Source organism: Rhamphochromis sp. 'chilingali' (assembly GCF_963969265.1).
Source record: "Rhamphochromis sp. 'chilingali' genome assembly, chromosome: 8".
Taxonomy (NCBI): Eukaryota; Metazoa; Chordata; class Actinopteri; order Cichliformes; family Cichlidae; genus Rhamphochromis; species Rhamphochromis sp. 'chilingali'.
In genome coordinates this window covers 7,956,832-7,979,229 of record NC_137935.1, presented here as the reverse complement: position 1 = coordinate 7,979,229, position 22,398 = coordinate 7,956,832, and the positions used below count along the sequence as shown (strand labels likewise).

The 22,398-nt window shown below is 38.5% G+C and overlaps 1 protein-coding gene across 8 annotated transcripts in view; it reads left to right on the top strand.

Moving 5' to 3' along the window:
* The window catches only part of tenm4 (teneurin transmembrane protein 4), a 165,817-nt gene that overhangs the window by 41,168 nt on the left and 102,251 nt on the right, over positions 1-22,398 (top strand). For 7 of the 8 annotated variants that reach the window (XM_080888551.1, XM_080888550.1, XM_080888547.1 and 4 more), the window contains exons 2-3: positions 11,919-12,204; positions 12,835-13,107. In XM_080888551.1, the coding sequence (XP_080744677.1) occupies positions 11,982-12,204; positions 12,835-13,107 (496 nt within the window). In that variant the 5' untranslated portion in view covers positions 11,919-11,981. Of the gene's footprint in view, positions 1-6,595; positions 6,649-11,918; positions 12,205-12,834; positions 13,108-22,398 lie in introns of all 8 variants that reach the window. The other variant, XM_080888545.1, reaches the window with a different exon arrangement.

The following is a 22,398-nucleotide window of genomic DNA, read 5'->3' as shown; positions in this document are numbered from 1 at the left end:
CTGATGCTACTGAAAGTAGCTTTTAATTAGAATCTATGATTTATTTGGACTTTTCACTATGTTTGGATTAAATCTTTGAAACTATGTAGCAAATATAATGTTACACATCAGAGTTATTGAGTCATTTTCAAGTGAGAACCCAAGTAGAGTGCAAAGTCCGTTTTGCTGCTGATTATCGGGACCTGGCAACACCAGAAATCAGATCAAATACTTCTGTGTACTGCAGTCAGAATTATCAAGGAATGCATTAGCATGGGGAGCGCAGCCTTGGATAACTGGTGATTAATCCCGTCCACGTTGGGCATCAAGTAATTTAAATGACATATTTAACATTGCAAAAGTTTCTATCACTGTGCCTAACTTTTCAGTAAGATTTTATCATTCAAGAGTCATACATCTTTGCTTTTCAGGTTTGATGCATTCTCACTCATAAAAATTTCATTTTGACTCCAGAGGTCTTTTTCCTTGATGCATGCAAAATATGCAAAAAGTGGGAAAGAAAGAGAAAGAGGAGGAAGAAATGATACTGCTATCCTAACAGCAGAAAGTTAAAGCAGTGGGAGTTATTGTAGCCCATAAAAGACAATTGGCATTTTATTCAGAATAAAGTATTAGTCTCCGTTTTTATTTTATTTTTGTTTATTCTTTTACAAAGGATGTGTTTTCTTTAGTGTCTATCACCTGTGCCACATTCAGGAATTCCAAAAAGAAACGAGAGGTGTATGAAGCCTCTCTTTCTTATCTCTATTTACTTTTTGTGATGAGTGAGCTCTGGTCAAAAATTGCCTGGTGCCGTGTGCCATGCTGTCAACATGTCACAGTACTGGCTGCATGCCAGAGATGCCAAGCAGGTACAGACTGCGCAGTGGGCATTTTGAATTGTCTGCTAAATATCCCCTGCCATCAGTGATAGACATCAATAGCAAAGTATGTCCTTAAAGGCCAAGAGACACATCCCAGAGGAATTCCCAAACAGGTGACACAGGGAACACTGCAGATGGCCTCTGAGCATGCTGCTATTTTTAGTGTACTTTTGCATAGATTTTCTGACTGAAGCGCAGGACATTATAACTACCCACCAAAGGTAGCATGCTGAAAAATAATGTGCAAGCATCAGTGAAGACCAAACCTTGATACATTACAATAATAATACATTTTATTTGAGGGCGCCTTCCTAAAGCCCAAGGTCACCTCACAAAGAGAAAAAGATATCAATAAAACAGTAGATTAAACTAGATTAAAATAATAATTCTCATAATAAATAATATTCTTAACCAATCATGTACACAGATTCTGCCAGCCTACATTTTGGTAGCTTTACAATAACTTAATATCCAAGTCTGGAAGCAGTGCACCCCTGTATCCATTTGGTTAATAGATCCATTAAGCAGCATGGTGTGAGCCGAGTGCGGCTGCTGTGTGGAGCGCAGGCTGACGTGTTAATTCTGGGTAATTTATTACCCTGGGTGTCGACGGGCACGGCGCTTCTGACAGATTCTGTCTCACTGGGATCACCTCAGCCTGGCTTCCATGGGCATTGCCTGCTTAGCAGTGACTTCAGCATGGGGTGCTCACATCCGCTGATGCAAGTATGATGTAAAACCCTTTAGTGCAGGAAAACAACAGTGAAGATGCACATAGTGTGGCATTATATCAGACTGGCTCTCTTTGAAGATAGAAGGCTAAAAGCACACCTGTGGAGAGAGAGATGGTAATCAAATGTACTCCGAATGTTATAGGCACTTGCTGGCTCTCATATGGTTTTATTTATGGAAGTATCCTTTTCTGTCTAGGGCCGAGCTGTTATTAAATTACAAACGCTGATTGTGGCCTAGAGCTGTAGTGATCAATCCTAATTTACTCGGAGAATTAAATTTATATATAAGAGGATGCAGTGCCCTGGCCTGATAGATGAAAGGGCATTTCCCTCTTATGCGCAAACAATCAAAATGGCTTAAAAAAGAGACAATACATATGGGATTTTGATTTTTGTTGTTGTTGTTTTAATAACATATAACACAGGGCTTTCGCTGGAGAATAAAAGCTGCTTTAAGGACTGATAATAGATAAGCCAAAAAAGAAAATGCACAGGCGTTTGTGCGTGAGGGTTTTTTGCAGGCCTCAGCACTGTCTAATGTTCAGCCGGTGGGATCAGAGAGTGCAAACCTCTGGTGCCTTAGAGGCAGAGAAAGGGGATTGTGCAGGTCAACACAGCACTGCCAAACTACCCTTCAGCCATTTCATGTTATAATCAGTTGAGGGCAAATCAACATATGCAAATTCTTAGTGCCCTAAGAAAATCCTCTTAGAATTTTTGTCTGCACCGAGAGGATGGAAGAATGGATTTCTTTCTTCATGATCAATGTTATTAGAGATTTCTTTTTTTTAATGCAATTTTGCAATGCTCTGTTTTCAGCTCTAGAAAATGGGTGCTTTCTGTTTACAGTAGGCCACTGCAGCAGCCACGCCTTTTAAAACATTGCATCTTTATAGCCGGAGCTGTCATCCGGTCGATGATGAAGCTACAGGGTGATTAGCCCCACCCAGAGGCTGCTGAGATGGGAGATGTGGGAGGTGTGTGGTTGTCAAAGCAGGGCTTGTGGAGATGACTCAGTTAAGCACTTAAGAGTAAGATCATTGCCATGCAGGAACCCTTCGTCTAGCTTTGCTGCGTGTGCTGATTTTTTACTGTTGATATTGAACAGCTGCAGATTTAGTTGTCTCAACACGGTCGTGTATGCTTCTTGTTGTGCATCAGGTTATGGCGTGCGTCTCATGTTCTCGAGCTGATTCATTTTGCAAAGTGCAGCTAAGATCTTTATTATTGCTGTTGTGAAGAAACCTAATGACTGCAGTTTATGTGATTGATTGATGCTTTTATTATATACAGCACCTTCTAAGGTTCAGTATTGTACTTTGATCAAAGATGAGAATGCATCTGCATATAATGCATATAAATCCTTGCATAAATGGACTAAAACTATTAGTTTTTGGGCTGCTAACACTGAAATTCAGCTTTGCAGAGCCACTACACTGCCTATGATGGGATTTTTTTTTCATAAGGAAAAAAAGAAAAAACCCCAAAAAAAAGTCCTCTAAGTTATATTCAGATATACAGACTCCTGTAGTGACAGTGGTGACAGCAAGACATTACTAAGTCTGTGATGTTTGCAGTGCAGTTCTTTGTCCGGTCCCTACATGAGTTATCATGAGGAAATCTCTGGACCCCAGTGTGGAAAGATTGTAATTGGCATCCAGCAGTACAAGAGCACTGCCTCACACTCTGCTTGCGGGGAGTTCTTCCACTCCTTAAGAGCAACATGGTGGCCATTTATTAACCTCGTCTCCAACAACCTGTCACAGAGTAAAAAACAGAGCAGGGTATTTTCAACGTGCAGCTTGATGCTGGGATTGCACTTTGAAGAAAAATATGGGTTAGATGATCTGATTACTAGTGGATGGCTCTAAATGCTCCAATTATAGACAACAGGCTGGAGCTACTTTTATGAAGAAACTTAAGTTACATTTGACAGTGTGCTCTATATTGTGTACTACAGGCTTTCTTTGAGCCCTGCACAAGGAGATATGTATTGGCACAGTTACAGGAGACTTGAAGTCCAAATAGAAATGATCACTTGAGACAAATTTGGATGCAGTTTTTCTTTTGTTTTTGTATTACATTTTTTTGCTCTTTGTTGTATGTTGTATGTGCATAGATGGGGCAATAATCGACATGTCTATTTGCACTCAGGTTTCTGTGTTTAGAAAAAAAATGTTACTTAATAGGCAGATAAAATACACTGGCCAGCTAATGTATTTTACACTTACATGAGTGTGGTGCGTTGCTAAACATTATTCGTGCACCCTTTTTGGATTCAGTAACTGTAGGATCATAAAGGTGTGATCAAATCTGACTCATTTTGTAAATATTAGATTTCCAAGAAACAGGATACATTTTTTTATTATTATTTTTCAGGAGCACATAAGCCCCCTGATTTTTATGCTTTTGCACTCTTTCAAATGACATACTTTGGTAGTTAAATGGTACACTAATAAAGTGCTGGGAATAAGTTGAAAACATTAGCGTTCAGAGACTTTTTTGCACTGTATGTTAAGTAGCAGCATCAGTTGAATTACTCCTGAGGCCAATTCAAAGACAGCTCTGTATAGAAAAATATTTTTGGAACAAGACAAGTCATGCTGAGGTAAATGTCTAGAAGAGTAAAATACACTTTTGAGATGCCAAGACATATATTTAGGTATTCTGAGATCAAGGAAAGCAGAAAACTTACTGGTGTTAGCAACCTGCCAAGTTCATTTAAGCAAAACAACAGAAAACTGTTAATCAGGCCTGCTGATATTAAGACAGCATTTATCAAACCACTTTATAAAAATGAATTGCTCTTGTCTGCAGTGCAGACTGCTAAAATTACTAGAAATATAGCTACATATTTAACTTTCTCAGTTAAAACAGACAAAAACAAATTAAAACATTTCAGATGGCTAATTTCAGACATTTTGAAATTTCATCAAATGTTGCCAGCCGCTGTTGCAAATAACAGGAGACCTGCAATAGCCAGAAAGCTTAGGTCACCTGAAAGATGTTTGTTGATTGTATTGCAACGGGATTTTGTGGCTCAGCCACTGTTGGAAAGACTGAGTCATGCAAGCTGATCTTGGAAAAATCAACACAAGAATCCCCCATCCCCATCATAATAATAACAAAACTTCACAACCTTTTTTGAGTAGCAGCTGGCAGTCTAGTTTTATTTTAATCTGCTTGTACTGCAAAATATACAGTACATCTCTGAGATTTCTGGAGTTAATCTAAATATATTGCAGTTAAATAGTTTTTAGGTAGGGTATATGAGTAGTTCCAAATAAACAGTTTTTAGAAATACAATTATTACTTAACAGATTTTACTTTTTAATTTTTCTATTTGCAGTATTTGAAGGCGGTCAGCAGCAGATATCGAATGTGTTCTCCTCTCTGAACCGCGTTATGACACACACATAGTCTCCACGCATTGAAGAAGGGTATTTTTGTAATTCCGATGAATCACTCCTTAAAGCAGGAACTAGCACTACACAATATTTGTGTTCAGTGCATCATTTATTTGTAGCATTTCAGCCCCATAGACCTTCCTCTGGCTAAAGCTGCAAATTCTCAAATATTTTTAAGAATAAATATCAACGACGTTTACAGTAAGTTGATTATTGCTTTGCTGGTATTAGCTTTGGTTTCACTTCAGGCCAAACTATAAATCATTCAGGTCTAGCCTTTGCAGGGTAATGAGCATTAGTCCGCAGACTAATGAGAGACAGGTCACCACCGGAGCACTTCAGCCTAGTGGAGAGGTTCTCTTTCAAACCTGCGTGAACTCCACATTTATTTGCTGTCTCGCTTTTTCTTCGGGACAGCAAACCTTACCAAAACATATTATTTCCTGTCTTCCCATTAATTCCTAACATGTGTATGTACAGAACTCTGAATCAATCTTCGCATTCTGTATTTTGCCAAGGCCAGCAGTGTATATCAGTGGTGTAAAGTGAATAAATAGACTGCTTCTCTCTGTTATTTACCGGGCTGGTTTAAAAGCATTATTCCATTGCCTGCTCCTTCTGTCAGGGCTAAACCTTGAATTGCTTAGAGTGATTAGTAGCAGGGAGCGTGCTGCAGCACTGGTCCCAGACTACTTTTGTTTATGTAAAGGCTTTTACGCATTCTGTTTAATGCGCTGGTGGGGCTCGCTTTTGATCCCGGAAGGAGGCGGCTGTTGAGATACCTCCCCACCACCACTATGCCCCCTCTCCTCCGCAGCTTGTATTAGCACTACTGAATTCAGATCTATTTGGCAGGCCATTCAGCCCCCCGACCCCATCTACCCAGCTCTTTTTTCCTCTATTGAAAACACACCTTTCTGTTGGCTGAGGAGGCTTTTCTATAGAGTCTAAGCATGTGAAAATTTTCCAGAAAAGAAATAAATGGAGCCTGCATGGAGCACTTCTTCCTTTCAATAGACCTTGTAGACAGTGTTACTGATACCTGCCCAATTTTCCTCTGAGCTGCACTATGAGCTGCTTGTAGGTGTAGATGTTTGTCTGCAGTGTTGTGAGCTTTCTGTCACAGATTATTTGACTATGTGACTTGATAAGTAAAAGTTTTTCACCTGATCTCTTATGTATACATTGCTTTAGCCTGATAACTTTAAAGGGGGAAATAGTTGCAGTTATTTAGTAAAACATGGGCAAACTTACATGAAGATACAGTAAATAGGCAGAAACAGAATTTGTACTATTTTAATGAGCTTGAGAGTCAAAACTTGGTATGACCACCTTTATTCTTCTAGACAGTCAGAACTGCCTTAGACAAGTTTTCTTATCATTCCTTCAAGTGATAAAGAATATTTCTAAGGAATAATTCTCCAGGCTTCTTGAAGTGTATTCCAAAGTTCTTCTTTGGATGTTGGCAGCCTTTTGTTCTGTCCTCTGTAAAGGAAATTCCATACTGCTTCAATAAATATAAGGTATGGGCTCTAGGGAGGCCAAACCATAATTGATGTGATAGTTTTCCATTGTGTGTTTTTCTATACAGGTATGCTTTTGCTGTATTGGCAGTGTGTTTGGGATCATCATCATGCTAAAAAAGTAAGCCATTGCCAGTCAAAAGATTTACATGCGTGATCTGACTGTACTTTTCTGTGGTCATCATCATCATCGTCTGTGTTGCATCAGCCTGTAAAAATTTTCCAACACCACTGGCTAAAATGCAGCCCCAAAGCATAAATGTTTCCCCCCTGGAAAAACAAATAGAGTTTTTCCACTTTTTGTTCTTTTGTCCTCCATCTTTCCAGTTTCCTCAAATTTTCTAAGCATAGACTGCTGATATAGGCCCGGTTTTTGGCTCATACCTCTTTGGGAATCCCTTTGTTGGTGCAAAAATGCTATTTTATGCTTGTCAAACTGTAGTATCTAAAAGATTTAACTCCAAATAATGCATTTTTATGACAGGCAGCTAGTAACAAAGTGTCTGAAGATATCAGGTACAGTACATTTTTTTTTACATTTTATTTATTTATTTATTTATTTATTTTTACCAATTTTCTCTTAATGTGTAAGTCCTTTGTAGGCTTAACAAAAAAGAGCATCCCTCTGAAAATAGTGAGCTACAAGTACTGGACTGAAAAATTAGCCAGTGTCAAAAGAAAAAAAAACTTGAAGAACTATTGCTCAAGATAACCTAAAATAAATGACAAGAAAGCTTTGTGCCTTAGAAGCAAAGTATACAGAAAAATAGACTTTTTGCACAGTATTGTATCTTTACAGTAGGTGTTACAGATAATACTGTTCTAACATTTTAATGATCAGTTGCAATATTATTTAGATTTAGTACATAGCCTTAAAACTTACATTCTTATTAAATTACATTTGCATTAAAATATTTTGTTTCATGCACCTGAACATTACCAGCTGTTACTTATCAGCTATTATCTTAAAATAGCATCACTCATGAGGAAAACTTTAAATGCCAGTGTTTATGATCAATCAATTAAGAGATTTCACAAGCAAGTAATCTGTAATTGCATTGGAAAATACTCAAAGGAATTTGGTAAACACCGTGTGAAAATGCTCTAAGGTGCTGGAGTATGATATTAAATTCAGTGCGTTTAGGCTGTGCTATAACAATAATACCAGAGATATTTTAAGGAATGTTATAATACCAACTGAATTGTAGGTTACATCACATGGATGCGAAGCCTCTGCTTTTCCCTTCCATGCTCCATACTTGGCACTGTTGTGATAACAGCTGAAGGACACATCATGCAAGGCAACATGGCTTCTGCTGCCACGGCTCAAATAGATTTTCTTCTTTGTTGGATTCACAAACATTTTGTTTTGCAGATTTTAACATATTATTATGTTAAATTGAGGTTTGTTTTGTGTAATTCACAATGGCGCTTACGTTGTGTTTATCAGCATGTTGTTTTGTCCTGGTTGGCTGGTCGGGCGGTAGATGTAGGTCATGGCAGCAGTCACACTGGGAGATGCGCATCTTAAATTATTGACCCTATCACAATTCTGTCCTAGGGCTTCTGTAACAATAGAAAAACAAACATGTTGTTGCCATAACCAAATATATTGTAAATATTTTCTCATTGCCATTTTTTTTCTCAGGGTCCAAAATTGCAAAGTCTTTACTCTGTGACGAATGTTACCATTTAGTCTCGAATACTGCATTGAAAAATCTATGACATGTAAAGAGCAGCAAGCAGTTAATTATAATGGAAAACAGGGTTGTGCTGCGAGAGAAGGCTAGATTTATATGCACCGGTGCTGAATAGCAATTCTCAGCACGCTGCTAATTGTTTGATGGATAGTACAGACCCATTTGCATTTATATTGTACCCCAATTGCCTCCCACCTATTTAGATCACATATTTAACTCCTGACACTGGACCAATGGCCATAGTAACCTCCAGACAAAAACCTCAACAAGTGCTTTAACATGAGCTTCACTAAGTTACTTTTGCACTACAGATAAACTACAGGTGGTTTATTTTATGCTTTGCTTTGCCAGGTTTTGTGAAAGACAAAAGACTACCTTTGGAACAAGGAACTCCTGCAGCTACAGCAGTTTCCACTTAATCACATAAGAATTGTCTTTAGCGTAAGTTTGTTTTGGGGAGTTGAGATGTGCTGATTATACAGAATTAATTGACTGCAGTTTGTTCAGCAAAACTTAACGGTAACTCATTTTCTAAGCAGAAATCAGTTAACCCGAGTAACCATTTATGAGCGGTGACGCTGATGTACTGGAGAACTGTGAAGATTTATAGAGGCAAGGTTTATTGCTTTTTAACACTGAATTAATAAGACTATACAAACCAGGTAAAAAATGGCCTGAACTAAAATTAACCGGAACCCTGGAAGAGATTGGAACAGCTGGCTAGTCCGTTTGTTAAAAACTGTATTTTTTATCATGCTAATATTCCAGGTTGCATGTCGCTGGTAGCTGGTTACGTTCCGTCTGAAAGCAGCAGCACTAACCTTTCTCCAGTAAGTTATACTGGTTTTAACCTTTCTTCCTAAGGAGTGAAATCCAGTTCCTGAAGAATGCGGATTTGCAAGTATTACTTCATAATTGTGACTTTTTCTTCGGGAGCTCCAGTGGTCTTTCTTTTATCTATGGTAGCTCATTCTAAGTTGTATTGGCTGATTGTGATCTCCGATGCACCTTGAAGTACTGAATGGGTCAGATGATTTTTAAATCTGTTCTTGCTTCCCAGCAGATATTTCAACAAGGACCTTGTGCATCACTGTGTCTGATGACTTGAACTGACAATTCATTTATTATTGAATACTCCCTGCAAGCCCTTTTCTGTGGAACCACATTATTGCACTGCTTACAGCTGCTATACATCTGCTTTACACCCACAGACAAACCTGACTCTACCCTGGTCAGTTGTAGACAATGTAATTGAAAAATGTGGAGTCTGCAATTGCTTTAGAGAGGAAAATAGACCATCCATCATTTCTTTGTCTATCCAGAGAGACCTCAATTGATTTTGGATCATTCCATAGATATGCAGTTAGCGTCTTTTTGGCACTGCTCGAGGTCTGCATCTAAGGCTTTAGGAGAACTTTGTCTTTAGAATAAAAGCTTGATTATTATCTTCATTTTAGAGATTTCAGTTCATGGCAGTTATGTCTTTTTTACTGTTCTTTGTAAATAACTTTTCTTAGTCTTTGTAAAAATACCCTCATTAACCTTCTCCATCGGTGCTTCAAGGCACTTTGTTCATTCCCTTGAGCCTACCATGAGATGATAATAACACTTTAAAAATAGGCTTTGTATCACATATTACTTCTATTTTTTTAGTGAGTGACGATATAACTTGGAAAATAAAACCTTCTGTTTATTATCTTCACACAAAAGTACATTAGAATAACGGTGGCGTTTCCTTTGTTTTGGCACGCTCTCACAGGATTTAGACTTGGGCAGATGAAGAACAACAACAGCTTTGCTCTCTGGCACTGAAACACAATGATAATGTCAGATGTTGCTAAACACCGTTTCATTTTACAGGTGCCTTTTGTAAAAATTCTGACAGCAGCATTTAAGGTGGATAGGGTTTCAAGACTGGAGAACATTTGCATCCCATGTCATTTGTCACTGTGCATAGTCTGTTAGCCTCTTTGAAAAAACTTCACGAGGTTTCCCATGGTCTCAAAACTACATCTCATTGCATACTAGCCGATTAGTAATGAGGAGGAAGGGCTGTGCAAAACAGAGATGGCCAAAGCACTGAGCCCAGCTCTCAGGAAACAAAAACAATGCACTTTACAGAACATTCTTGAAACTTTAGAAAGCTGCTTGTTGTCTGGTACCTCACATTTGCATAGCATCAAGGATCTCGAGTAAAAGGTAAAAATTAGCAACTCATACAGGCTGCATTTGAAATGTTGGGAGCAGCTGAAGTGCTCTTGTGGCAGAAGAGTGGGAGCATTCGCACTACGCCCCCACCCCCACCCCCAAAACCCTCCACCTCCCCATGTGGCAGAGGTCCTGCTATTGAGGCCTCAAGTCATTAATCACCAGGATCTTTTCAGCTGTCAATACGTACAAAAAAGAAAGCCCCCAACTCCAACAATGGCATCTTTGAAAAATAAACTTTTTTGGGAGAAAGGGCAAATATAGTTCACTACGGATTATTGTTTACTGTTCTGTCTGGCACAAATCTCATACAGTATTCATAAAGAGCTTATCTTGTGAAAAAATCCTTGTCTGAACAGCGCAGCCATATTGTCAGTTAAACCTCCCAGATTTGCCTGGTGTGTTTTTTATCTTTCGTTCAGAGAGCCGTCTTCTAGCGTCCAGTGAGTTGCATCCTGCGTTTGGTTATAGTAATTCATTGTCAAGTGTTGAGGCAGGCAGAATTGAAAAAGAACCCTGTGGCATGAATGGTAAGGTGTTCAGCTCGTGAAATATAATTATCATGGCAATGCATTTGGATGAAGCAGAAATACAGGTTACTCTGAGCTTCAGAGTGAACTGTGATCAAGCATTTTTGTAAGGTTTCCATTCATAGTGACATTTGTAGATGTGATCAAATGTTTTTATATCCACGTGGTCACTTCGAATGTCATATTTGCATGACAAAAATTGCTGTCCACTGTACTAATACCCATTGATTTATGTCGTGCTTCTCTGAGACAGCAACGTCTTGCAGTTTTATCTTTATTTTCTTCTGTTTTCACTTCAACAGTTTGTCCTTGACGCCAAGAAAATAAAATGCACCACATAGCTGAATGCCTAAAGTTCTTCTCTGTGTAGATCTTATACTCTGTGTTCTGTTTGGCAGTAGTAGTTTTATGTTGCAGATTTTAATCATCTCTGTGGGTTCAGAGTAGTCTTAGATTTGTTTGAAACCTCCGTTTCCAACTGGTGATGATTTGTAACTTATAAACAACACAATTCATGGAGGGACACCTGCCACTTTTACAGATGCTGGAGTCCCAGCATTTCTATGTGGCACATAAAAAAGAATATTTGTGGGAGACTTGCACCGTAAACTTTATAGGTGCAAGATTTGTTGTGCAATATTTTATGAAATCTAATCCTAGTGGTTCTCCGGGCTCTCATTGTGTGTGCTGAGCCATGCATGCGCTGTTCGGGGGCATGCATTTGCATTTGATATGTTTCTGCAGCAGCTTGGTTAAGTGTGTGTATGTGGGTGTACGGAGATTTTTATTTGAAAATAGTCAGTAATGGCTTTTTTTAACATACTACCATTATGCTTCCTGAAATGATATGAGCATGTTTGAATTAGACATATTTTATACACATTTGAATGCCTTAACTTTATTTTGGGCGATGATAAAGGCTAAAATATTTTCTTTTTCTTTTTCTTCTACAGAACTCTCAAACTAAACTGGCATTGTAACACACATTTGATTTTGGAAGTAGTGTGGAGGCAGCCATGGAAGTGAAGGAACGTAGACCCTACCGCTCACTTACTGCTCGGCAGGACACAGAGCGCCGTTACACTAGCTCCTCAGCAGACAGCGAGGACGGTAAACCCAACGCAAAGTCCTACAGCTCCAGTGAAACACTAAAAGCCTTCGACCATGATTCCAGGATGGCTTACGGGACCCGTGTCAAGGAAATGGTTCATCACGAAGTGGATGAATTCAACCGACAAGGTTAGACAAAATAGTAGATGAGAAAGTGTCATTAATATCACTTGGTATAGCTAGTAGCAGTTTATTAGTGATATGCATCATCATTTTTTAATGATGAATCTCTTATTAATTTACATTGAGTCGCAGTAGAGGTCACTCAGCATCATCCAACTATTAAGTAAGGTGGCTATGGATTGAACTTACCATGGCAATGTTAAAAACTGCATGGAGGACATGCACACTTTCACCTGCTCGCTGAAATGCATAATTAATCATTTAAGTTTAAATGAAATATGATGGTAGATTTAAATTTGCTTGCCACTTGATGTTGTAGTTCTGCTTTTGCAGAGCAAAAGCAAAAAAAAGGGCAACATTTAAATACAGTAAAACAGGGAATTGAGTTACAATTTGCCCCAGTGTAACAAGACATAGTTCTGATAAGGTACCCTAAAGTGAATATAGTGAAAGCATATATGTTAAATGTCCCAATCCTTCATGTACTTGCAACTCCACGACCACTGCTAGTGAAACCTTTGCTCTATAGTGTTTTCTCCGCCCAGGCCATTAAATTGCTGTCATTTTCCTGCGATGAATACTGTTAATTATGTTAAGTGATTCAGCTAATTATGTCTATCTGTTGGCTTGCTGTAGGGGCAGACTTTTCCCTTCGAGATCTTGGCTTTGGAGATGCCCTCCCATCGCATGTCGCCACATACAGGACTGACCTGGGGATGGCACACCGCGAATATTCAGTCAGTGTGGGCTCAGATGCGGACACGGAGACAGACGGCATTATGTCACCAGAGCATGCAGTCAGATTATGGGGCCGCAGCAACACCAAGTCAGGCCGCAGCTCGTGCCTCTCCAGCAGGGCCAACTCCAATCTAACTCTGACTGACACAGAACATGAGAACACAGAAAATGGTAAGGAGCTTTTCTCTTTTTACTTTTTCTCAGCCATTCTTTATCAAAAAGCAGAGTCTGAATTTTTTTGGTTTATTTTGACGCTGGTGTAAACAACGTAACATGTTGTTTAACAGGAAAAGAAGAACAGCGTGAAATAAAGTCACAGTTTTAGACTAAATGATTATTATGTTAGGTTGAGTAGTTTTTGGCATTGCTCAACTGGACTTCTTACAAAGACAAGATGAGCTGCAATTAAACATGACAGTTTCATTAAGCCTTTCAGATTTTTGCTTGATTATATCAGAAATTGGCCCAAAGACCAGCATAATTAGGATGTGACTTCTAAAAGGAGATGCGCTTATTAGTTTTCAGCACGATCAGAATTATTACCTGCCATTACCTCTGCTTTTTGTTTAGGGATCGCTTTATTCTTGCTTTCTTTCTGCTGAATCTGTTGTATTGTATTGGTCTTTGTTGGACAATGATCTGTCTTGGTGCTTCTGTTTTGTCCCAGAGCGCATGAAGTCTTTGTGTGTTTGCTCAGAAACTCACATATAAACCTCTTTAAATGAAAATTAAATGTTTAGCCTCGTTAAATGTCCACGTGTTCTACGTTGTATGCTGGAAGACATGAGATAAAAGAGCAGTCATCATCATGGCTGGGGTGAAAGGGGGGCTGTGGGGTGGTGTTCAGTAACAGGCTCAAAGATACAGATTCAAACAGCCGGGATCTCATATTTAATTAATCTAAGGAACAAAATTGTGTCAACCTCTGGGGGTGGGCCCAACTTGTCATGGCTGGCGATCGGGAACAAGGGTTAACAAACATTAGCAGCGCATTACTGGCCAAAGGATCATGTTATTCATTACATACATTTCACACTGTATTGTATTCTGTGTTCGCTCTTTACAGCGAGCACAGAATACATTGGCATTCTGATACATCAGGTGACCCTGTATAATCAGCTCCTGTCTTTCTCAGGAATCAGTTACCAGTTCAAACATGTAATGCTGAATGAAATTACAGTTATGTTATCAGTAGTGCTATTGTGTGTCAGCCGAGTCAAAGGTGAATGGAGGGAGACATATATCTGTGCATGCTACAGTATTTCAAGTGTTTTTAGGGGTATTACAATTCCAGAGCCTGACTTTACCTGCGACAAAGAAAACGCCGGAAGGGAATAACAGTTTTGCTGAAGCTACTTGTTAAATTGCAGATTAGCGAGAGCCGTAAAGTTGTGATATTACAGAATTCTGTTTGGAAGATTAAATTTGGATGCTCAGTCCCGCTGTGCCTGTTTGTCAGTAAACTCTGTTGCATCCTGCTATTTTTTTGGACAGTGTGTAAACTGAAAGAAAAAGCTCTCATAGGTTGGAGGTACTCTGTCATTTAATTTGCTTTTTGTGATACAGAGGTACTACATGGTAAAGTTTAAGGTCTGTTTAGAACGATACATAGTTAGAAACAAACCTAAATCATGCATATTAACGGGTAGATTTATGACACTGTTCCCAGGATACTTCCCAGAAAGAGGAACTCATCAAGGGCCTAGCGGCAAAATTCTAATTGCCCCTGCACAGCCTTGTAGAGAACCTTGTGAATAGTTTTGCATTTCAGAGTGTGTCACATTATGTATTAGCTTCTTATTATAACTGACAGAAATGACTCTTGGAAGTGGAATCCATTTGCCCGAATGACTCAGGGAGAGAACATGGCATCTCTCTGCTTGATCATCTGAGATGCCAAAGGACTTGATTTTACCAGCATTGTATATAATTAAAGAGACTCTTCTTGGTTGACTGTTCAGGGGTTGGTAGGCTGGAATGTATTCAGAGCACCCGAAGCTGCAGCATCATGCGTCTGTGAGACCCAATCGGGATTCTAAGTAGCTTTTTATTCCACTCACCCAAGCAGAAAGAGCACTTGTATTCAGCATTTAATTCAGTAATGCCTGATAACATACAATTTATATATGGCAAGTTAATTAAAATCCATCGAGCAGGTCTGCTTGTGTGTGCTTTAATCTCTTTAAATCAACAAACCATTTACTCTGCTTTAATGTATTCAAGCCACTGGGCAGTCCCCCCTTCTTCACATGTGACTTACTTGACCCTAGTTTTAATGCATGCAAATAAGTGACAGCAATTTTGGAACAATTTACTCGATGCTGTGATTCAGTTGTCAGTTTTACACTGAAGAAAAACCTTTCCTTATCATAGTGTGCTTCACTGATTCATTCCATTTGAGATGTCGCAGTAATATTAGCCTTTATCTTGATTGCCGTTTTAACAAATTGCATGATTAGTTTCAATAAATAAGTGTAGTGTCGCAGACATGCAAATTTTTATTGTTATCATTTGATACTTAATGGAGAAATAAGTATTTCCAGTGCTCATTGTAAACCTCATTTATATGCGTGCATCTGTGTGCACATGCATGTGCTCGACTGTGGATTGGATATCATTTAAATGCAGTGTGTACCGGTATGTGTGTTTATCCTATCCATGCTGCCTCCGGTCCCTAGGGAGTCCCTTGAGGATGCTTCCAGCAGCCAGCGACTGCTGAGTCATTGCACATCTTACAGAGTTTAAACTGCAAGAAGGGCCAGGCAGACTGCTGGGTTTGGGAGAGACTTGCTGTTCTTGGTTTTTACCCAATAACGGCTTATCCAGATGTGCTCTCTAATCCAACTTTCCCCCACTGTCATGGCTGGGCTATTACATTTCTGTAACCATAAGAACCGGCAATGGAGATGGCCGCAAAAGCCTGTCGAGGGATTGTTATTCATGTGTTCCATAACCTGTGGAGAAAAACAATGTGGCTAAAGTCTACACAGTTCTTGTTGATAGAAAATGTTTGAGTGACTGATGCTGATATTTTTCAAAGGACAAAATGTAATTAGTTCCAGTGAGTGGTTAGTTATGTTGTGTACTGATTTTGCTTTCCCTTTCTCCGTCCTCCCGAGAGATCTTGTCAGTATCGATTGAGGAGATATACTATGCAGCCGAGCCTTGATGTTACTGTAAAGTTCAATTTCATGATACGCTTTGTTACATCATTTCACAGAAATTTAATGCCGGTATAAAGAATATGCAAAATTTTTTATTTTAATTATTTCATTTCATTTGATTTGATTTTATTATTAATGGTCATTACTGAAATCCTGGTAACTGTAGGCATTGCTTCAGGGCAAAGCTTCATGATACTTTGGTGAAATCTTCTTGTGAAAGTCTCTCCATAGCCTGCAGCACACAAGCAACTAGTAGGGGTTTGTGTTGTCTCCACACACTCCTGAAATCGCTGGATTCACTCTGATTTTAAATCTTTTATTAAATGAAACTTTCCTTGAGGGGGTGTCTGAGTGAAATCAAAATTATATGCTAATAGTACTAATAATAATTTGAAAAAAGTTTTCTGATTTCCTTTTAAAATAGAAGATTTCAACACAAATGAGCAGTCCTGATGCCAGATGCCACTTCTGTTGAGCTTAAGAGAGGTTTTCATTATATAAATGTATTTTTTGGGACGGGGGTAAAAAAGAAGTTGTGTCAAGTTGTGTCCCGCAGCTGTGTTAAATAACTCACTGATATGTGGACTTGCTGAATTCCAAAAAATTATATATGAATGATTTGAGTATATTATAGCAACTTAAGTAAATTAGCTTATTTTTATGGATTAGTCTTGCATTGAAAACAGTTACATTTGAGGGGATGGATGGATGGATGAAAAGAGCAAACTAAAATTAAGTAAGACAGTTGCATGGAGCACAAAACTCTTTATTTCCTTGGATCTGTACTCCACACTGTTCTCAGTTTAGTTACGGTTCCCCCGCTGCTCTGCACAGAGAGCAACCCACCCAGTTCTCTACAGATTCAGTCACACACACTCTGCACTGCTCTGCCTCAGTATCCCATCACCACCCTGTTTCATAACCAAAACCAACAACATTTTTAAGGGAAAAAATATGCACCTCAGATTTTTGAGCTAGAGCATCTCACTGAAATAAGACACTAGTCCATACTACTTCTTTGAGCAAACAATAAGTTGTATTACTGCCAAGTACTAGTAATAGTACCACCCTCCAAAATGCTATCTGCAGTATGGGGAGTTCCCATCCTAGAAAGCAGCACTAATATACACACCCAAATACTACACATTTTATTTTTAGGTTCTGTTTACAACTTTTCTCTCCTTTAAAATAACCCAGAAGTGCTTCTGTGCCACCACTAACAACCCCTTGCAACAGAATACCTAAACTTAGCTCCCACACACCCCTGTTTATATATTTTACTTTTAGGATTTCTCTACCTCTCCTATATCCATTACTTTTTAGTAACACATGCTCCATGCTTTTTTCCCTTTCTATATGGTATACATGGTCCGATACTCTCTTTTCACGGGTAGTTGAATTTAATCACGTATGACCTGTTCTTAACCTAGAAAATATGACTTCTTCCATTCTGTATATTTAATCACAGTACATGTAAATACCCATTTAACAGAGCTGTGACCTTACACAGTGTATGGGCTCCGATCAAATACGGCAGCGTGAAATCGCTGTGACATCACGTGAACTATGAACAGAATGGACTTTACTCTCAATTGTTGAATTGACTCAATAAAAAGCCATTAAGTTGACTTGCCAGAATGCAGTATTTTGCTGAAATAACACAACTGACTCAAGTATAAAAAAAAACAAAAAAAAAAACCTTATTTGTGCAGTATCCAATTAAAGAGGATTCCTTTAAACCAACAATTTCATTTGTTTTTGAGTGCAGTATACAGGAAATTTCATTAAAACAGAATGGACTTAATGAGCATTTAAAGTTCATTTTTTAAAGAAGAGGAATATTCTGATCTTATAATTATCCAAAATACTAAAGCATTTCCCCCCCCCCCCCCCCCCCCCCAGTTTTTCTTCCCTTTCCTATGATCTTTATCACAACAACACACTTTAGAGGCTGCTCCACAAACGAGTGATTTGAGGTAGCATGCAAAAATAAGGCCTGAATATGAGCGGTGGTCGTGTTTTTTAAGTCTTTTCTTTTTTTATTCTGATTATAACATGAGTCAGTGATCAGCATTTATACCTTCAAAGCACATAATCTGCTGAGCTGATCATGCGTTTAGCTTGGGTAAGTGCAGCATTTATTGATGGTGAGTTGGCAGATAAAATGTGGTCAGTCTGTTATCTAGATTCACTCTGCTCCTGCATTCTTATGATGTTTTTGCTACCGAGATGTTCTTTTTGGTCTGCTTTAGATGTTGTTACTGACTTCCACTGATGATCCATACATGCAGTCATAGTTAGTGTTAGTAAGTGTTATAAAAAACTGTGAAACAAAACTCACACAGTATTCTCCAACTCCTTGGTGACAATGATTTTGTTCCCTTGCTACCTGGTTTTAGATGCATGTTGAAGGGTTCAAGACTGAAGAAACCTTGAACTGTTGAAAGATTGAGGTTAAGAGCTCCAGGGCTATACTCAGTTACTGAATCTTTGAACATAGCATGACTGAGTGTGAGGGACAGGTGTTCCTCGTAGAAAAGTCACAGCCCCAAAAGGCTGAGGAGCTTTGAAAAGCAAATCTCTCACAGTTTTGAACTTGAGCGGGGAGTACATCAACCTGTCCCCTGTATCCACGCATTGAAAGGCCTTTTGTTCGCTTCTATTCACTGTCATTATTCTTGTGCCCAAGCCACAATTCCATTGCATAAAGAAGCACCTACACTTGAGGGTGATTGTAAAATGTATGTGTTACAGAGACGCAGCCCTAACAATAGTCCACTTTCTTTTGTTAAATCCAGTACTGTTTTTTTTTTTTTTTTTAGGGGGGGGTTGTTTTTTAATTTGACCTGCGTAAAGTAAAATCCAGGATTTGGTGAAGTGAGAAGCTGAAAAAATCTAAATGAAATAATTTGAAAGGTTACAGAGAATAAGGAAGCACATTACAAATGTACGCTCTGCCTAGAGATAGATGTCAATGGCCACACCCCCCTGAATCATATGAGAAAATGTCTTTGATGCACACTCCACATTTAAGATGTGTTTTAACTTTGAACTGAATAAAATTGGAGCCTGTGGGGTGAAGTGACATCAGCCTTTCATTTGGACACGTTTTTTCTGTATTACACGGCTGGACTCATAGCGCTTGCTTACAACATTACGGGAGTATTTTTTTGTTTGTTTGATAGGTTTGTATCATGAATGTGGGTTCTTATTGGCTAATTAAAAAGAATTAAGATAGAAAAAGTAAGGCTATGATAAACTATTGATACAGACTGTGATTGTTTCTCTCTAACAGATATCTTTTTTGCTCAGCAATGAAACCAGTGACATATTTATAGAATATTATTTTTCAAATACCCTTAGGAACAATTACACTGTCCTATTGTAGTTTATTAGCTGTATCGGTTTTCCTGCAGACACAACAGAATCGTTGTCAAACAATGGTATTTTGAGGCATCATTGACTTTTGGCGTCTGTGATAGAGGCTGTGATCCTTTGCTGTAGAGGAGAGTTTTTGCTGTAATGCTGGGATCTGTAATTTGACTGCAACCACATCGAGCACAACATGGAAGCTTGTTCTGAAATGGTCACGGGCATCGCAGCGGCAGAATATCAGGCGAAATGATGCTTCAAAGAAATCACTAGTGGTTTCCTAGCTCACAGCAGCCACCACCCCCAGTATTTCTTATGAACTTATTTATTTGTTTACTTTTTTGGCAGAGTTTCTCCTCAGATCATGGATTAGTAGAGATATTTGCTGGCTCATTTGCAGGCTAATTTGGTGGGTTTTATAGGCCCTTGTGGACAGTTTTGAGCTGTTATCTGTGGGGTTGCTTATCCACTCCCTGCCAGTGCCTCTGACAGTCTAAACCAACATCACATCAGGGCCCACCACTGAGACTCAGGGGCCTCAAAGCACGACATGAAGGAGGATGAGCCCTCCTCTTTGGAGGATTATCCAAACCTAGTGTTACAATTTCTGTCCCTCTTTTAGCAATATCCATTTAATGTAGAGTCCTATTTTATATGCTTGTGTTATTTTCAGAGAACAGTCATTCTTAAAATGGAATATAAGCTGCAATGCACTGATTCAATATTCTGAATCTTTTTCCGTGCACGAGTAATAGTTACTGTCCAGATTCAAGGATCCTGTATTAAATACAGTTTCTTACTCAATGCTATCATATAAATATGTAACATACCATTAAAACAAAACATCTACAAATCTCTTGTATCTGATGCTTTTTATGTTTCTCTTTTCTAGAAGCCTTGCAGTAAAATTTCAGATAGCTCTGAATGATCGGTTATCGTTGCGAAAGCAATTAGGGGTTGTTATTGAGGTTGAGGAAGCAGAGATCATAATGTGCTGTTGCCCCAGTCTCAGATAAAAAAAAAAATTAAATGTTCATGCTGAGAATTTTCTCATTAGCAGTCACCTCTGATATGTATGGTCTCTGACACAAATTCAGCTATGGAACTTTTAGTCCTACTTGATCTAACATTTATCAGTAAACACCAGCTATGGAAATTGAATATGTAAATATGTTTCTGTCACTTCATCATCCAAAGGTAGAAAACACTTTCTTATATTTAAGATGCAAAATCAAATCATGTTTTTTTTTATTGAACTCTCATGCATATTTCATCGTATATGTATAAAAGTACACAAGAAAAGAGCCAAAAGAGTCTCAGTGGATGCGGATGAAACGTGTCTATTAAATTTGTGTTTCTTTTAAAAGTCTTACCCGGGAATGATGTGAGTTCAGATGGTCCTTTGTGAGTATAATTATTTGTCAATACAGAGCGATTCAAAATAAGATTAGCATGCTTAAATATAAGATTATTTTCACACACATAAAGACTCATTGCGCTGGACAGCTCATGTTCTTCCTGGATTATTTATCTCTCATTGAAAATAGCTTGGCACAGTGAAAATTTCACAGCCTGTGAATTTTGAAGAAAATAGTTTGGGATATAAGCTTTACAGTTTTTTTTCTTCTGCCTTCAGAGGTTTCCCAAAAGTACTGCTGTCACACTGGAAACACCAGTCTTATCGCAACTGTATTAATTGCCAGCTTCTGCAGTAGGTCGCACCAGAGCTGCAGTCTATCTGTCTGTCTTGCAGTGTGTGAATTACCAAATTCTGGCATAGATGCACTTTTAGAGGATTTAAACTGGTTTCTTACTAGCTAAGCTCTGTCTGTTGTTTACAGTAGGTTGGAAGTGTAACGCCTTTACCATTTTGTTCCGCGTAAGTGTAGTTCAGACGCATTTTCCCATTTAGCTTAGGTATGGATGGCAACCTGAGGCAGTATGTTTTCAAAATGTCAAGTTGAACAACTTAATCAGGTACTAGAAAATAAATTGACTTCTGTCAGTCAGCTGCCTGATAAACAGCCACTATAAAAATTTATACGCTACACTAGTTATGTGACTCTATAGCATACAACAGTTGCATGGCTGCGATAATATTATGTTCACTTTTGCAAAAGTGAAGTGGAAAAGCGAGGACAAAAAAGAATATTTTGATTTTCCTAACATTGTTATAGTGTTAAGTTGAGCTTTAAGTCTTGTGTGCCCCTTTTGTCATTTGCTAAAAGACAGTGAGAGGCAGGAAAAGATTTTCTATAAGTTTGTTGTAGTGAGCTCAGCCTGCTTTGTTGGGGTCTGCTGGGGGAACTGCGTCGGAGCTGGTGACACTAACAGATGGATAATCTGATCAAGAAAGCTGGCTCTGTGATTGGCTACAAATTGGACATATTTGAAGATTTGTGGTCGAGAGGAGGTCACTGAAAAAAATAAATACCAATTTATAATACTGACCACACTGTTCACCGTTTACTGGACTGGCAACGGCGGACTTTCTTTGACAGACTGTTTCAGCTCTACTGCCAAAATTCAGTTAAACATTTATTGACATTTTAAAAACTTTTTTGCTTCTACTTTTTCTTTTTCTTAGTGCTGTTGATGTTATTATTATTAAATTATATTAACTGCTGTAGCAAACATATTCCCTAATCTCGGATAAATAAAGCTTTATTGTACCTTTTCTTATCACATAGTTGACTTCTAGACGTTCTGCTTTCTTCACACTGTACACGTCCAAGAAAAGTATAGAAGTAAGATAGAACCGTAAATGTCTCATTTTATTCTAGAAAGTGACAGCTTCATGAATAATAATACAACCTGTAACAGCCAGAATGCAGTAAACAAAGGACTGAAAAAAGATTAGGCTTATGGCTCATATTTATCCATTAAATATTTATTGGACTCCATTCTTATCCTGCGGTTTAGCTCA